This window comes from Pelodiscus sinensis, chromosome 25, assembly GCF_052426305.1.
Source record: "Pelodiscus sinensis isolate ZL-2025 chromosome 25, ASM5242630v1, whole genome shotgun sequence".
Taxonomy (NCBI): domain Eukaryota; kingdom Metazoa; phylum Chordata; order Testudines; family Trionychidae; genus Pelodiscus; species Pelodiscus sinensis.
Window position 1 is genome coordinate 6,914,325 of NC_143076.1, and position 18,748 is coordinate 6,933,072.

Below are 18,748 nucleotides of genomic sequence, written 5' to 3' on the forward strand. Positions count from 1 at the left end.
AGTTGTTATGGCACAGGTGGGTTGGTGTTTGTGTAGCGTGACGGAGGGGTCTCCGGAGGGGGGAGGTGGTTAAAACCCCCCGTGCTAGAGCAAATGGACTGAGCATTCAAACAGACAACACCCCCCCAAATCATACTGTGGAAAAAGGTGGGAGGAGCAGGGGAAATCTTGCCTAACGTTCCATCTCAGGTGTGTTGTAAGCAAAAAAGGTATCAACAGGTGTGTTGTAAGCAAAACTCGTGAAGTCATTCTGCCGCTCTACTCTGCACTAGTTAGGCCTCAGCTGGAGTACTGTGTCCAGTTCTGGGCGCCACATTTCAAGAAAGATGTGGAGAAATTGGAACGGGTACAGAGAAGAGCGACAAGAATGATTAAAGGTCTAGAGAACATGACCTATGAAGCCAGGCTTCATGAACTGGGCTTGTTTAGTTTGGAAAAAAGAAGATTAAGGGGGGACATGATAGCGGTTTTCAAATATCTAAAAGGGTGTCACAAGGAGGAAGGAGAAAATTTGTTCCTCTTGGTTTCTGAGGACAGGACAAGGAGTAATGGGCTTAAAGTGCAGCAGGGGAGGTTTAGATTGGACATTAGGAAAAAATTCCTAACTGTCAGGGTGGTCAAATATTGGAATAAATTGCCAAGGGAGGTGGTGGAATCTCCCTCTCTGGAGATATTTAAAAACAGGTTAGATAGACATCTGTCAGGGATGGTGTAGACGGAGCTTGGTCCTGCCTTGAGGGCGGGGGGCTGGACTCGATGACCTCTCGAGGTCCCTTCTAGTCCTATTATTCTATGATTCTATGATTCTATGATCTCTACCCCCCTGCTGAAAACTGTGTACGACTGGAAATCGTGCTGGGCACACGCCTGTCTCCCCGGCTGTGTGCAAACGCTCAGCACTGTCCAGGCCCTCCCCGAGTTACACGTCTTACTTACAAACACAAGCTCCCCTGCAGCCTCGGGAGCAGGCCAGAGGCAGAGGGGGTGGCCAGAGGGGAGGGGAGGAGCTAGGGGATGCCCCAAAGTCCTTTTCAGAATCTCCGCCTACCTCCGTGTCCTCCCAATTAAACCCGCCTTTCCCCAAGCACCAGCACTCACCGTTTAAACCCCTCTATTTCCACTCTTTTTCATTGCAAATATTCAGGATTTCAGCTACATTGTGGGTTCAGTAAGACCTTTGTGAGCTAGCCTGGGAATCTCACCAGCATTTCTAACATGGTTTGTAGGGGAACATGCGTTCTGGGTGCCAAACAACCGACTGACAATTGAATTTGTGGACACTGCCCATCCATCAGTTGGGAACTTCCTGTACTGAGGAATGCTCGGTAGCTGAGGGTTTGGTTGTAGCAAGCTGTCAACTCCGGGGTTGCCCGGCTGATAAGACTTTACACGAAGGAGGGCGTTTTGAAGGGCGGGCTGTATAACCCACTGGATGGAATAAGCAAGCTCTGGCTGTCAGGGTACGTCTAAACTACATGGCTCCGTCGACGGAGCCATGTAGATTTGTTTGTTTGGCAAAGGGAAATGAAGCTGCGATTTAAATAATTGCGGCTTCATTTAAATTTACATGGCTGCCGCGCTGAGCTGACAAACACCTGATCAGCTGTTTGTCGGCTCAGCGTGCTAGTCTGGACGTTCCCCTGTTGACATGAAAGCCTTTTATCGACCTCCCTGGTAAACCTCATCCTACGAGGCATAACGGGGAGGTCGATAAAGGGCTTTCAGGTCGGCGTGGGAGCGTCCAGACTAGCGCGCTGAGCCGACAAACAGCTGATCAGGTGTTTGTCGGCTCAGCGCGGCAGCCATTTAAATTTAAATGAAGCCGCAATTATTTAAATCGTGGCTTCATTTTCCTTTGCCGATCAGCCTAATCTACATGGCTCCATCGATGGAGCCATGTAGTTTAGACACACCCTCAGAGTTCTCGGGCACAGCGCTTTTAGAAACAAGGGGCTCTTGTAGAGTCGATGGGTTCCCTTCTGGGACAGTGGGATACATCCTAGGGGAAGCACTCAGAACGCGGCTGGCTCCAAACTCTCTGTACCTCCATAATTCAGCCCTGAGCCACGTCAGACAGAGGGAAGGGAGTCTGATCGCCATAGTTAAGGATGCGGCTGTGTGTGTGTGTGCATGACAGAGGCTTGGATCAGACTCCGTTCTCGTGAATTTCTCCTCATTCTCTCTCTCTCTTTTCTTCTAGTTCCTCCCCAGATTATCAACATCTCCTCAGACATCACCGTGAACGAAGGCAGCAGCGTAACTCTCATGTGCCTGGCCTTTGGGAGACCAGAGCCTACCGTGACATGGAGGCACCTGTCTGGAAAAGGTAAGAGGCCACCTTGAGACAGACCCTGGGATTTCAGGCATCTGAGATGGCTCTGGAGGGACTAGGTACAGGGGGATTGCTCAATTTTTCTTCCTATATGTATCTCTGTATATGCCAGTGCCCTTAGCCCTAAGTTCTCGATAGAGTGCCTTGAAGGGCAGTGATAGCATGGCACCTAATTCAGCAGGACTTTTAGGCTGTGTGGGGGGAAGGATGGGGGGGGCTCTGCCTGATTTGCTGTGTGGCCTTGGGCCAGTTATTTAACCCCCACTGTGCCTCAGTTTCCCCATGTATAAAATGGCCAGCATGGAACTTGTAGGGGCCAGTTACTTAACCCTGTTGTGCCTCAGTTTCCCTATGGGTAAAATGGCCACCGCGGAATGTGTATGGGACTAATTACTTTTCCTCACTCTGCCTCAGTTTCCCCACCGGTACAATGGAGATTGTGGCACTGTCGAGGGACATAGTAAGGCATAACAGAGTGTTTGTAAAAATCTTTGAAGTCTGTGGCTGCATGAACACAAAGTCGTGTGCATTTAGATGTTTGTTTCCTGGGTGAAGCTTCTAAGTTCCTGCTTAGCAGGGGCAGCAAGGGGTTAGCCCCGTGACATGGGGGCGCTGCTGCACAAATAGGGAAATGGAGGTGCGGAGCTGTGACATGACTTGCCCAAAGATACACACAATGGGGGATCTTCCAGAAAACACCATCCTAGCCACCATGGATGTAGAGGTTCTCTACACAAACATCCCACATGCAGATGGAGTACAAGCTGTCAGGAACAGTATCCCTGATGATGCCACAGCACAATTGGTGGCTGAACTCTGTGAATTTATCCTCACATACAACTATTTCAGATTTGGTGACAACATATACCTTCAGACCAGTGGCACTGCTATGGGCCCCCGCATGGCCCCACAATACGCCAACATTTTTATGGCTGACCTGGAACAACGCTTCCTCAGCTCCCGTCCACTTATACCCCTTCTCTACCTACGCTACATCGATGACATCTTCATCAACTGGACCCATGGGAAGGAGACTCTGGAAGAATTTCACCATGATTTCAACAGCTTCCACCCCACCATCAACCTCAGCATGGATCAATCTACACGGGAGGTCCATTTCCTGGACACCACGGTACAAATAAGTGACGGTCACATCAATACCACCCTATACCGAAAACCTACCGACCGCTACACTTACCTGCATGCCTCCAGCTTCCATCCTGGACACACCACGCGATCCATTGTTTACAGCCAAGCACTGAGGTACAACCGCATTTGCTCCAACCCCTCAGACAGAGACCTACACCTACAAGATCTTCAACAAGCATTCTGTAAACTGCGATACCCACATGAGGAAGTGAGGAGACAGATTGACAGAGCCAGATGTGTACCCAGAAGCCTCCTGCTATGGGGCAAGCCCAAGAAAGAAACCAACAGAACACCACTGGCCATCACCTACAGTCCCCAGCTAAAACCTCTCCAACGCATCATTAGTGATCTACAACCCATCCTGGACAATGATCCCTCACTTTCACAGGCCTTGGGAGGTAGGCCGGTCCTTGCCCACAGACAACCCGCCAACCTGAAGCATATTCTCACCAGCAACTACACACCGCACCATAACAACTCGAACTCAGGAACCAATCCTTGCAACAAACCTCGGTGCCAACTCTGCCCACATATATACACCACCAACACCATCACAGGACCTAACCAGATCAGCCATACTGTCACTGGTAGGTTCTCCTGCACATCTACCAACGTAATATATGCCATCATGTGCCAACAATGCCCCACTGCTATATACATCGGCCAAACTGGACAGTCCCTACGTAAAAGAATCAATGGACACAAATCTGATATTAGGAATGGCAACATACAAAAACCTGTAGGGGAACACTTCAATCTCCCTGGACACACAATTGCAGATCTAAAAGTAGCCATCCTGCAGCAAAAAAACTTCAGGACCAGACTTCAAAGAGAAACTGCTGAGCTACAGTTCATCTTCAAGTTTGACACAATCAACTCTGGATTAAACAAAGACTGTGAATGGCTCGCTAACTACAAAAGCAGCTTCTGCTCTCTTGGAATTCACACCTCCAGATCAGCTGCTAGAAGTGGGCCTCATCCTCCTTGATTGGATCCACCTCGTCATCTCCAGCCTGATCCTAGTTATACCTAGGCATAGTTATACCTGCCTCTGGAAATTTCCACTACATGCATCTGACGAAGTGGGTCTTTGCCCACGAAAGCTTATGCTCCTACACTTCAGTTAGTCTATAAGGTGCCACAGGACTCCTCGCCGCTTTTGCAGATTCAGACTAACACGGCTACCCCTCTGATACTTGACACAATGGGGGATGAAACTCTAGAATCCCGATTCCCAGTTTTCTCCTTTAACTACTAAATCTCACTTTCTTCGTAGGACGCTGGCTGTTGGGTTGTTTCATAGGCTATTCTCTGTGTGTTCATATACCTACCAAACGCTGCATCTCTGAGTCTTGCTACGGGTACCCAAGGCTGGGCAGCATCTTGCTACCACCTGCTCTTTTGGTGTCTGTGTCTTCATGGGTCTTGTCCCCTACAGCACTGGCCACGGCAGACACAAGCCCTTCCCTCCTGGCCTTGCTGCTCACGCCGTCACCTGAGGGGTTGCAATAGGTACAGTCTCCCCCCCCCCCCCCCCCGGAGCTCTCTGAGCATCTCTCTGGAACATCCGGCCCCTGGTCTCCTGGCAGTATTCATTGATCCATTGCTTTCAAAGAAAGCGGCCAGCCAAGCTTACCAGTTCCACGCTAGATCACTGCTCCACTTCACTCGCGGCGCTTACATTAGTTTATAGTGACATCGAGGATAAAATGATCTAACAAAGCACCGAGATTCAAGTTGCAGCAAGTGTTGGAAACAAACAGTTACATTAAAAAATCAACTGTAACGCGCCTTTTACAGCCTGGACTAAATGAACCATATGCTCTCGTGTAGTGGAGAATGGCTCACCCAACGTCCCTTGAGTGCTTTACAGACAGCCTCTTCTTCCATGAGGCAGGCACACGGGCAGTTTGCCTCTTAGGCATGTGTTGCTTTGTATTCCCAGGCTTTGTCTAACACTTAAAAGTTCAGAGCACGGCCATAGCAGAGCCTGAAACTGAACATGTGGTTACTCCATGTTAACCACCTCCATGAGGGGAGCTACGGGTGTTTTTTCACACCCTTGAGCCAGACAGTTACGGCGCGGTAAAGTGCCCCAGTAGATTTAGTCCAAGATTTACCAACCGATTCTTTGTCTTTTTTGTAAACAGGTAACCCCTCCCCGCAGTGTTTGTTTCTTCCAGTGGAATTCCTTTCTTGTCGATTTTTACAGTCTCTCCATTCTCACCTGGCTCAGTGTGCCAAGAGGTGTATAAGGTACAAGCGTCCAGACATGGGATCGGTGTCAGGTACTTCCTGCTCAAAAGGAGCATCTCCCATAAACCCAAGGCATCAGTTTCTGTTTAGGTGCATCACTCCTTCAACCTTATCTGTCTGCATCTTTTCACACGATTACGACAACGAACTGGAAACACACCTTCTGCAGAGAGCTCACATGCCAACATCTCACCCAGGGATCAGCGTAGAACTCTATGCACCCTCTGCCAGCTGGCCCCAAGGAGCCCTTGGGTCACAACCACCAGTGTGAATATTGAGAATGCTCCACCGCGGTGGTGAGCGTGCATGCCCATGTGTAAGTTTGCACACATGCACACACATACATGTTCTTCACCTCCTCCTTTTCACGAGCCGAGGAGTTAAAAATACAAGCAATCACAGGCAATCAACCCATCATGTTTCTTTTCTACCTTTGACGTGGCCTGGCAGCTGCATCCACTTTACTATGAATCTTGAAGCATAATTTTTTAACTACACTACACACCGCTAGACCCACCGTGTCTTAGCACAGCAGGAAACCAAAGTAAAAGGACATTGCCACTTTAGAGTTCTTGTAAGTGAAGGCCTAATAGCACCGACTGGGGTGAGGGATACGGTGCATAGGAGCTGTACAACCGGCATCCACTCAGCTCTGTTGAAGTCTCTGAACTAGTCCTGACCTGCCACCCAAAGCCTGCCACTCCGGCCCTGTGCGCCGTACGCTCCTGGGACTGCATCTCAGTTCTGAACCCGGAGTCCAGTTCCAATTTGTCAGCAGAGGCCTGAAATGGCAGCTGTCAGGCAGTGACTGATGTGATGACTTTCTGCCATGTGCCCAGCACATGAAGGGTCACTCCTAAGTAAAGCAAAGTCTATATTGCCACTGGAGGGCGCTGCAGCTTTCCGGCTCACCCCCGCGCAGCAAGTGGCCGCGCTCCCAGCGCTGTTAGCTCCGCCTTTTGTGGGGGTGGTTTATAAAGGGCGTCGGAAGAGTTTGTGCTATTCCCACACTCTGGCGCTTTAATTTTAGACGTGTAGGCAAAGCCTAAGTGTGCATCCCAGATCTCCTCTGATGGGATACAAATGACTCTTGTGTGGGACTCAGGAGATCTGGGTTCAAGTCCTGCCTCTTCTTCAGACCCTCTGGGTGATTTAGGTAATTCACTGCTCTACTCTCGGCCTCGGTTTCTCCAGCTGTAAAATAGGAACTCTCATATTTCCCTGCTAGCCTGTCTGTGCCTCCTCTACTTAGATAGTGCCAGGACTGTTTTTTACAGTGTGTCTGTACAGCATCTAGCACAACGAAATCCTGATTTCTACTGGAAGCTCTAGATGCTCTTGTAATACACATAATCCTCAGCAGTTCCATACATACAAGATGGGAAGCGACTGTCTAGGAAGGAGCATGGCAGAAAGGGATCTAGGGGTCATAGTGGACCACAAGTTGAATATGAGTCAACAGTGTGATGCTGTTGCAAAAAAAGCAAATATGATTCTAGGTTGTATCAACAGGTGTGTTGTAAGCAAAACTCGTGAAGTCATTCTGCCGCTCTACTCTGCACTAGTTAGGCCTCAGCTGGAGTACTGTGTCCAGTTCTGGGCGCCACATTTCAAGAAAGATGTGGAGAAATTGGAAAGGGTACAGAGAAGAGCGACAAGAATGATTAAAGGTCTAGAGAACATGACCTATGAAGCCAGGCTTCATGAACTGGGCTTGTTTAGTTTGGAAAAAAGAAGATTAAGGGGGGACATGATAGCGGTTTTCAAATATCTAAAAGGGTGTCACAAGGAGGAAGGAGAAAATTTGTTCCTCTTGGTTTCTGAGGACAGGACAAGGAGTAATGGGCTTAAAGTGCAGCAGGGGAGGTTTAGATTGGACATTAGGAAAAAATTCCTAACTGTCAGGGTGGTCAAATATTGGAACAAATTGCCAAGGGAGGTGGTGGAATCTCCCTCTCTGGAGATATTTAAGAACAGGTTAGATAGACATCTGTCAGGGATGGTGTAGATGGAGCTTGGTCCTGCCTTGAGGGCAGGGGACTGGACTCGATGACCTCTTGAGGTCCCTTCCAGTCCTATGATTCTATGATTCTATGATTCTATAACTGCGGTTGGTGGTATTTGTTCGGATCCTGAAGCAGCAGAATAGGACTCCTGCTTGTCAGTCCCCATCTCCAGTGGGAGAAGGGAATTAGTTCATGGGTTAATTGCACTCTCCTGCTCTTTCTCCTTCAGGCCAGAATGCAGGCAGGAGCCTCTGAAGCTTTTGCAGGCAGAGATGGGTTTGATATTGACACCTGGCTTGGTGTATCCCATAGGCATTAAGGGGCAGGCAGGCACACATCAATGCCTTCTTCCCAAGGGACTTCTGCTCATGGAAACATTGTCCCACTTTCAAACAAAGGCCAGGGCCCTCGGTGGGGAAGCCCAGAGGACCTGATTGTGATCCCACGCACGCTGGTGTAAATCTGGAGTCACTCCATTGACTGCAGTGGAACAATGCCAGGGTGACACTGATGCAAGAGTAGACTCAAGTCTGATTGTCTCTCCAGCAGTTCTTACTTCACATGGCCTGGGCGACATGGGCCAGAGATGCCCAGATACGTCGCCCCATCAGCCTCGTTGGGGCAGTGTGGGTGCATTTGAAAAAGAACGGAGCCAGATTTCATATTGTGCTTTCACGAGCTAGTCAGTTCCATCAGCTGCTCAGAGCTCATACCTCTGGATTAAGGTGACCACGGCAGTAAGGAAAAGATTTCCTCTTCTTTACCCCCCAGCGCTGGGTAATTGGCCAGGTGTCCCTAGTGTGGGGTGGGGTGGCAGCCTTGTTTTAAAACCCTGAGTCCTGACCACTGCTGGAGACTTGGTATGGAACTAGATGGATCAGTGGTGCCCTGATTCATTGACTCTTCAGCTTCTATTATCCACTTTATTTTTACTCATGAATGTAACCAAGTGATTTCCATATAGCTACATGTGAAGGAGGGAGATCAGCATTCACAAACTCTGGGGAAACTCAGCCGTGTGCAGGCATTTCTACATGGCTACCTCCGTTGCATTCCAGTGCTCTGAAAACTCAGCAGTAGCAATACAGCTGATGCAGTTCTTAGGCCACATCTTCACTAAACAGAAGATGGATGCTGCCACAATCGATCGTCCAGCGTTTGATTTAGCGAGTCTAGTTTAGACTCGCTAAATCAAACTCATAGGGCGTCCCTGTTGGCGGCCAGTACTCCTGCTTCTGCGAAGAGTAAGGGACACCAATGGGAACATTGGGGAAACTCGAAACAAAGTGCATTGACCCCGGCTAGGTAATGAACATATCTGGAGTGGTGTATCTTGATTCGACCTTCCCTTTTTAGTTTAGACCTGGCCTAATAGGCTATGTCTCAAAGGCCAAATTCTGGCCTTAGTTATAAACCCCAATGACTTCCTTAGGGATATAGTGGAGCAGAATTTGACACAATGTCTAACTGTTTAAGGTAGATTTAGTTATTATAAAAGGCACTAAAATGATGGCCCTGGAGACAAAAGGCTCCTGTTTATCAATGAGCATCAGCGATGTAGGATGGCATTGCCCATGACCTCCTCCTTCCCTGGCCGATTTACGTCTATTGGTGAGAGAGGAATTCAGCCTCTGTGTCCCATTCAGTGTCTGCTTGCACTGCTCCGACTGTCGACAAGGGGGCTGGTAAACACCAGTGATTTCTCAGGTCTGAACCAAGAACTGGCCGGATTCGTGCAGCCCACCAAATGTTCATCTGGTGGCAGTCAGGGAGCGTGTCAATCTCCGAGAGCTGAAAGCCTCTCTCTCCTGTTACGGAGCTATGGCATTGGCATAGTCCCCTGCTGGCCTCGCTCACAGCGGAGCAGGTGAAAATACAGACAGCTAAGGGAATTGATTTACTGTGCAGACAAAGGCCTCTGTGCCGCTGGTGAGACCTGCCAAAGCCGTATGGCCCGTCCATTTGTGCTGGCGGTAACATTGGCTTTTGCTCACTCCTGGCTCTCGTGCAACGCTGCGCTAAACCTTTCCGCTCAATTCAGTCATCTCTGTGGTGCCTCGTGCACCTCCTCCCCAGCTTGCTTTGCATCAAGAACAACCTCCCTTTAGCTCTTCCCTTCTAAAATGTCACGCCAGATCTCACCGACGTGTGCCTTGAGCCTGTGGCCGTGCAACGTCTACTCCAAGCACGGGCAGGATCCTCCTTTTCTCTTGCTTCTGTGCTATTCTGGTATTCACGGCTCCTGCATAGAAAACATGGCCCATGAGGGAAGACTGAAGGAACTGGGCTTGTTTAGTTTGGAAAAGAGAAGACCGAGAGGGGACCTGACAGCAGTTTTCAAGTATCTAAAAGGATGTCACAAGGAGGAGGGAGAAAAATTGTTCTCCTTGGCCTCTGAGGATAGGACAAGAAGCAATGGGCTTAAATTTCAGCAGGGAGATTTAGGTTGGACATTAGGAAAATCTTCCTAACTGTCAGGGTGGTTAAACACTGCAATAAATTGCCTGGGAAGGTTGTGGAATCTCCAACTCTGGAGATATTTAAGAGCAGGTTGATGGCAGGGATGGATTTGACATTGATACCTGCCTACGTGATTCATCACCTATCAGGGGTGATCTAGAGTTCTAGACAGTGCTTGGTCCTGCCATGAGGGCAGGGGTCTAGCCTGATGACCTCTCGAGGTCCCTTCCACTTCTAGTATTCTGTGATTCTAGGAAAGTAACTTAAGTATTATTACCTGATACATACTAGAGGAAAACTGGTGTAACTTAAGAGAAGAATTAAATGTATGACACACATACCAATGTGCCCAGAACACACATACAAAGTATGTGTATAGCATGTTCCATATTACACAAGGCAACCGATTCATGCCAAAGGCACACATGTAACACATCTATTGGTATATGTACAGCATAAACACATAACAAAACATTGGTAATGTGTACCTAAATATCTCGAGAAGTGTGCTGCTTACCAGGAACTAGAATTCAGGATGTGACCAAGAGTCTTCAAAAACTGATCAAGCCTTCGGATCGCAACCCCTTCCTGCTTCTCCATGTAGGAACTAACGATATGGCCAAGAATGACCTTGAGCAAGTCACAGCAGATTATGTAGCGTTAGGAAGAAGGATCAAGACATTTGAAGCACATGTGGTGTTCTCGTCCATCCTCCCTGTTGAAGGAAAGGTTCCAGGTAGGGATTGTCTAATTATGGAAGTAAATGCATGGTTGTGCAGGTGGTATCAGAGGGAGGGTTTTGGTTTCTTCAACCATGGGACTCTGTTCTGGGCACAAGGATTGCTAGGAAGAGATGGGACCCACCTAACCAAGAAAGAAAAGAGCATCTTTGCAGGCAGGCTTGCAAACCCAGTGAGGAGGGCTTTAAACTAGGTTAGTTGGGGGACAGTGACCTAAGCCCTGAGGTAAGTGGGGAACTGGGAAACACAAAGAAGAAGGAGCAACAAAGGAGGACCCCGGGTTAGAATGGAGAAAGTAGGGCCATCAGTTGGTTATCTAAGGTGTTTGTACACAAATGCGAGAAGCCTGGGAAACAAACAGGTAAAATTAGAAGCCCTGGCCCAGTCAAAGAACTATGATTTGATTGGAATAACGGAGACTTGGTGGGATGACTCTCATGACTCGGGGCGGCCCATGGACCTAGGCAAAGTAGGCAGTTGCCTAGGATACCGCGGTCCCGGGTGCCCGATGATGATGTCATGGGATGCCGGGCGCCCGATGATGACGTCACGGCCATTGACAGCCGTGCAGGTGGGGGTGCTGATAGCGCCTTCCGCCTAGGGCACCAGCTGCCGCAGCCAGCCTCGGACCACTCCTGACATGACTGGAAGGGTATAAATTGTTCAGGAAGAACAGGCAGGGGAGAAAAGTAGGAGGAGTTGCACTGCATGTAAGAGAGCAGTATGATTGCTCAGAGCTCCAGTATATAGAGGGAGAAAAGCCGGTTGAGAGTCTGTGGGTTAAAGGTGGAAGCAACAGGGGTGATGTTGTGGTTGGTATCTGCTATAGACTGCCGGATCAGGTGGATGAAATAGACAAGGCTTCCTTAAGACAATTGAGAGAAGCTTCCAGGCAACAGGCCCTGGTTCTCAAGGGGGACTTTAATCACCCTGACATTTGTTAGGAGACCAATACAGCAGTACAGACAATCCAGAGAGTTTTTGGAGAACGTTGGGGATAACTCCCTATACAAGTGCTGAAGGAACTGACATGGGGCCGTGCGCAGCTTGACCTGCTGCCCACAAACAGGGAGGAACTAGTAGGGGAAGTAGAGGTGGGTGTCAACCTGGGAAGCAGGGATCATGAGATGGTAGATTTCAGGATCCCGACCAAAGGAAGACAGGAGAGAAGCAAAATACACACCCTGGACTTCAGAAGAGCAGACTTGACTCCCTCAGAGAACTGATGGGCAGGATTCCCTGGGATGAGTACATGAAGGGGAAAGGAGTCCAGGAGAGCTGGCAGTATTTTAAAGAAGTCTTATTAAAGACAGAGGAAGAAATCATCCCAATACGAAGTAAGAAAAGCAGATATGGTAGGCGACCAGATTGGCTTACCGAGGACATCCTTGATGAGTTTAAACACAAAAAGGAAGCTTATAAGAAGTGGAAACTTGGACAGATGACTAGAGAGGAGTATAAATATATTGCTCAAGAATGCCGGGGAGTTATCAGGAATGTGAAAGTGCAATTGGAATTGCATCTGGCAAGGGGTGTGAAGGGTAATAAGAAAGTTTCTACAGGCATGTTAGCAATGAGAGGGTGATCAGAGAGGGTGTGGGGCCCTTACTGGATGAGGGCGGTAACCTAGTGACAGATGATGTTGGAAAAGCTGAAGTACTCAATGCTTTCTTTGCCTCTGTCTTCACGGACAAGGTCAGCTGCCAGACAAATGCACTAGGCAACGCAGTATGGGGAGGAGGTGGTCAGTCCTTGATGGAGAGAGAACAGGTTAAGAACTATTTAGAAAAGCTAGACATACACAAATCCATGGGTCTGGATTTAATTCATCCGAGAGAGTTGGAAGATGTCATTGCAGAGCCTTTGGCCATTATCTTTGAAAACTCATGGAGATCAGAAGAGATCCCGGATAATTGGAAAAAGGCAAATGTAGTGCTCATCTTTAAAGGGGGAAGAAGGACAATCCAGGGAACTACAGGCATCAGCCTTACCTCAGACCCCGGAAAAATCATGGAGGAGATCCTCAAGGATTCCATTTTGAGGCACTTGGATGAGGGGAAAGTGATCAGGAATAGTCAACATGGATTCACCAAGGCAAGTCGTGCCTGACCAATCTGATTACCTTCTATGATGAGGTAACTGGCTCTGTTGACATCAGGAAGTCAGTGAATGTGATATACCTTGACTTTAGCAAAGCTTTTGATACGGTCTCCCACAATATTCTTGCCAGCAAATAAAGGAAATATGGATTGGATAAATGGGCTGTAAGGTGAATAGAAAGCTCAGTAGATTGTCTGGCTAAATGGGTAGTGTTCAACGGCTCGATGTCAGGTTGGTGGTTGGTTTCTAGCGGAGTGCCCAAGGATCGGTTCTAGGAACAATTTTGTTCAACATCTTTATTAATGACCTGGATGAAAGGATGGATTGTACCTTCAGCACATGTGTGGATGACACTAAGGCTATGTCTAGGATTTGGTAGCAGCCTTCAGCTTCCTGAAGAGGGTTCCAGAGAGGATGGAGAGGCTGTTCTCAGTGGTGACAGATGGCAGAAAAGGAACAAAATGGTCTCAAGTTTCAGTGGGGGAGGTCTAGGTTGGATATTAGGAAAAACTATTTCACTAGGAGGGGGTGAAGTACTGGGATGGTTCCCTAGAGAGGTGATGGACTCTCCATCCCTGGAGGTTTTTAAGTCCCGGCTTGACAAAGCCCTGGCTGGGATTATTTAGTTGGGATTGGTCCTGCCTTGGGCAGGGGCTGGATTTGATGACCTCTGGAGGACTCTTCCAGCTCTAGGATTCTATGATTCTGTGTATTATCTATGAGCAGAACTGTCTGCACTAAAAAATAATCAATGCAAACATAATGCACATAACAAGTGCGGAAGTACGTATTGCACACAAATCACTTTCTCTCTGCAACCAGTGAAGAAAGACGTCTTTAGAAATGCTTGAAATCCCCAGTATGTATTTGGTTGATCCTAAATACATATTTATATAAGCCGGAAGATCTTTTGGAAGGCATTGTGGCTTGTGGTAAATGCTTTCACTCACTTTTCATAGACAGTACATGGAAAGATTAAAAAAACGAAAGCAAAATAAAACTAAAAACCCAAGAGACTTAAATACAACAAGTTGTTAACATTGAAGTCATGGCACAAAGAAAAAAATGCTGGAGCTAGTCCAGGGTCAGGCTGTCCCTCTATGCTTAATCAGCTGATGTCTTTATTGTTTCTCTTTTGTTTTTATGGATTTGGTTTTTTTAACTTAAGGTCAGTGTCTGTCCCAGCCTTGAAACACAAGCACTTTCATTTTCTGAAGGGTCTAGTGATCTTGCATGTGTCTGATTTTTGAGTGTCCCCTGGCTGATCACCTGGCCCTTTTAAAATCTCTTAAATTGGGAAGCTTACAATTAAAGCATCGGAAATCACTAGGTACTTTTGAAAATGTAGGCCAGGGTGGTGTGATTGTATTCGCTCTGTTCACTTTGTTATGTTGTATGTGATTCCTGCTGTCCTGTGCTGTTCTGTTGTAACTTTGTGTGTGTGTGTGTGTATGTGTGCATACATACGTATTTCCTCAGTTTCCCTGGGCACTGCACTGGTGCCCAGCTGGCGATGGCAGTTTTGGGTCAGACTCTCATGGAGGGAGGCCGCTCAGCCCAGCACATACTCAATGGATCAGGCTGTCTTATACCCTAAGCTTAAGTAGGAGATTCAATCAGGTGATACCTCCCTCTCTCTTCTCCTCCCCCCCCCCCCCAAGATAGACAAAGGAGGAGGTGGGCTGCCTGCTGGACTGGGGCCAGTTGCTGGGAATGTGAGTTAGTCTCCACTGGGTTAGGATGCAGGGAGTCTAGCTGGCTTGGGGGGGAGGGGGGGGAGGGCCGGAAGGGGGCCCAGGGCCCCCCAACCCTCAAGATGGGTTGTACTGACTGCTCCTGGTGTCTGTGCTAACAAGTCTGTTCTATGCTGTATCCCTGTGAATCAATAAACCTCCTGTTCTGCCTGCAGAAGGGGGTGCAGGGCCCTGTGGCCCCTCACACTCCGTGACAGGTGGATTTTCGGTTCTTTTTACGTGACGTATTTGAGACAAAGGAAAATCTAGCTGCATGCAAATATTTCTTCCAGAGTATCTGTGTCTCCCTGTCTCCCTTCCCCTTCGCCTCTTCCACCTACGGAATGTCCGTCCCTAGGCACCAGGTCAGGAGAGCATTTCAGCACAAGGAGAATTTTAAGCTCACACTCAAGTCTCTTTGAATGCAAAAGGAGCCCATGCACAAAGTAAAGCATGCGCTTAAGTGATTTCTTGGCTAGCGAGCAGTGTTCCCTGTAAGCCGAGCGCTTGGGCGGCTGCCCAGGAAAGATTCAGGTGCTGCCCTGACCGCAGTCAGCAGCATGTGTTTCTATTGGTGGTGCACATCTGCATATTCTTTGGTGCGCAAAACCAAATTTGTTCTACACATTCATGAAAAAACTGGGAGGGAACATTGCTAGCGAGGGTTTCCTGAATTGGGGCCATAGAATGGAAGGATGGTCAAATGCTTAGAGTCTTCTTCTGGGACATGAGCGAAAAGCGTTCAGTTGCATAGTCTGCTGCAGATTTCTGGTGTGCCCTTAGAGCGTGGGGGTTGGACAAGAGGCATAGAGCAGCAAGTTTGAGGGGGGTTAGCTATTTGGAGACACTTTCTGACTCTCAACTGGAGGTTGTTGAGAACAGGTTGGTTAAACACCTAACAGGGTGGTCTGGGTTTACTTGGAACTGCCTCTGGGAGGGGGCTGGCTTTGATGACTTCCTAAACCCTCCCCTTCTGCGATTCTATGACCTTAGGCAAGTCACTTAGCCACATTGTGCCTCAGTTTCCCATTTGTACAAAGGGAATAGTAGCACTGTGCTACCTTCCAGAGCTACATTAAAGATTGTGAGGTGTTCAGATGGCAATTGTACTATAAAAGAACCTTAGAAAAAAACTTTGGGGATGAAAATGCTCTGGTTGGCCACTCGGGAGAGATTCAAATGGCGCCCAGCTGATTAGCTGATTTGCACCCAGACGGCTGGTGCACATTCGCAGATGCCTCGGTGCACATGACAAAACTTATTCCACATGTGGATGGGAGAAAAATAGAGGGAAGATTGATCAGAGGTATCAAGACTCAGAACCAGGGTTGTTACTTTGCTGGAGAGGTTATCTAGGCTGGAGGCTCCTTTGAAGACACCTTAATTATTATTCATACTGCTCATCAAGGGGGAACACAGCATGTCTCTTAGCCTGATGGCTGGAGATAGGTATTTGGTGGAGCACATGTGGAGCTAATCCCACTACAGAGTGAGCATCCTTAACTTCCCTCCGCTCGGCTGGGAATCGTGAGCTCTCCATCGCTTGCAGGAACTGATCTGTTCTTTCTGAATTCTCTTTGATCCAAGGCTCACAGGAGATGCTAGTGAATCCTGGGTCTCGGACAGGTAATTAATACCCCAAGAAGAGAGATGCTCAGGCTTCCTACCACTGCAGAGGAGGAAGGGAAATATAGAAGGGGGAACAAGGCTTATGGAGAGCGGCTCGCCCCAAGCCACACAGGAGGCCACTGGCGGAGAACCCGGGATCCCTGACTCGCACTGCTGTGCTGAGAGAGCGCTGGTCTTGGGCCCTTTTGCCTCTCTGCAGTCGGGGACCAGGCCTGCTCCTATTTGTATCACAGCATCACTCGTGGGGAAAAGGCCACCGTTTTCTTTTTGTTGCCTTCCGAAAGGGTGGGGAAAAGAACAATTAGCACGCGCCGGGGGGAGCCAGAGCTTCCAAAGGAGCCAGGCCATGCGACAGCGAGCAGACCTTTGCACGGCACAGTGCCTTTCGCCCTGGAAGGAGGGCCTGCTCTTGAGGAGACAGCTGCTGACCCCTCGCTCTGCAATGGCAGATGGTTGAGCCTTCAGTTCTCATTGACGTGACAGGCCGATTGCACTAACGAAATGTGAGGTCGGTCCTGGGCGGGGCCAGCGATCCTGCACGTGTCAGTTGCACTTTAGTCCTGACCGAAAGCGTCCCTTGCGGTTATAATCCTAGCTGAGCTACAGCCCCTCGGCCAGGCCAGCCCTTATCCCTCCTCTTTTCTATTGGCGCACCCGACTCCAGCTTTGCTGATCCTGGACACAAGTAATGTCCTACCAAAGCATTTCTGTCGTGCCTGTCAGTGCTTCGGCTCAGTCAGTACCTGCGCCCTATACACCTCTGTGGTATCAATCCCGGATAATACTGCCTCCCCATCCCCACTGCTCTGTTCAGGTGATCGCCTGTACCTACAACACCCACCCTGCTTCCTTCTGCTGTTGGATTCTCTTGATCCAATCTTGTGCCGCAGCAGTGGCTGCCTTGCTTGCTGTTTTCATACCCAATCAGCCAGCAATAAATAAAGTGGAGTCCCACCAAAGTAATTTCATTTGTGACCTGAACCAGGTACAAATACAAATGACTAACGAGAGACATCTAATGTATTGACCTGCTGTGTCATCTAGTCTTGTCGCCTCCTCTGGTTCTTTTTTCTTCCTCCCTCCCGGGCTTCCAGGCTCTCTGTTTCCTCATCTGAAGACCTGTTTAGAGGCTAATTAATCCCCCGAGAACGTGCATGAGGTGGCTGGGATGAGAAATCAAGGTTATTCATCTCGTGCTCAGTAAAACAGTTATGGGCAAGCAAGCTGTTCCTTGCGCATTTTTTGCAAAGCAAATTTATGTTCGCTAACTTTGCTTCTTGTTGTAAATGAGAAGTGTAGGAAGGTCTAGCAATGCGCTTTTTACCAGATGGGCATCCATATGTTTCCCCTCTCTGCATGCATCCGTTTTAGCTTTGGCATGCACATATGCCTGTATTTTTGCAACTTAACAATATTAAAACTAATTCCATTTATGCTCCTTTTGGGTAGGTTGATTGAGTCGTAAATTCTTTGGAATATCTTCCTTGGGAGGCTCTTTTTATTCCCCTCCCCGAAGCCAACAAAGGTTTGAGCAGGCTGCTCACAGTTTAGGAGCTAGACTGAGTGCATTTACACAGTCTTGGAAGGAAATGCTGCAGGGAACAGCCTTTACTTTACTGGAATTATGACTGATCACCGGGGAGAAATGTGCTCCATGTCCACAACCCTGTCTTGTGGACTGTTCTTGTAAATGCAACTTGGCCATTCAGCAAGAGTAGTTGTGAATGCCAAGGACACAGATATAAGTTTGTCACAGAAGGTATCAGCAGGTGGCGCTGTTGTGTGGTCTTCAAAGTTATTTTTCTTTGGGTGCAAGCAAGTTTTGACACTTCGGGAGATAGGCTATTTTTGAATGAAGCAAGCGTATGTCTTCAGGGCAGATTAAGGCAAGAGTAGTTTGCTCTGTGCCTCCGTCTCTGACAGGAGTCTGTTCTGGAGGCTGAGTTGTTCCCTGGGAACTGGGCATTGGTGGTGAGCTGTGATTCCTGAAGGAAGAGCTTGCCCTGCATGATCTTTGGCATTTTAGTTCAGGACTGGTGTAACTCAAACAAGTCGCACTCGTTGTATGCCCACACTCCACTTCACTGATTTCTTCTCCCCCTAAAAAGTCTGCCTGCAAGGACCCGGACTTCTGCTACTACTTGGCAAAGGGGTGAGAAAACAAAAGAATCTCAAACGTTCATGCTGCAGTGAGCTCTGCATGGTCAGACATTTGGCGTCCAGGAAGAGATCACAGCAGGATCTGGGCCTTACCGAGTGGCCAAACTATGAGTCGGTGGAAAAAATACCAAGTGACTGCAAGAACTAGGGGGGAAAGAAACCAAACCACAGATACTCAGTAGA

At 48.4% G+C, this 18,748-nt stretch overlaps 1 protein-coding gene across 2 annotated transcripts in view; it reads left to right on the top strand.

Annotated features, from left to right (window-relative positions):
* The window catches only part of OPCML (opioid binding protein/cell adhesion molecule like), a 1,015,531-nt gene that overhangs the window by 891,236 nt on the left and 105,547 nt on the right, over positions 1-18,748 (top strand). For both annotated transcript variants that reach the window (XM_075909407.2, XM_075909406.2), the window contains one exon: positions 2,201-2,326. In XM_075909407.2, the coding sequence (XP_075765522.1) occupies positions 2,201-2,326 (126 nt within the window). The remainder of the gene's footprint in view (positions 1-2,200; positions 2,327-18,748) is intronic.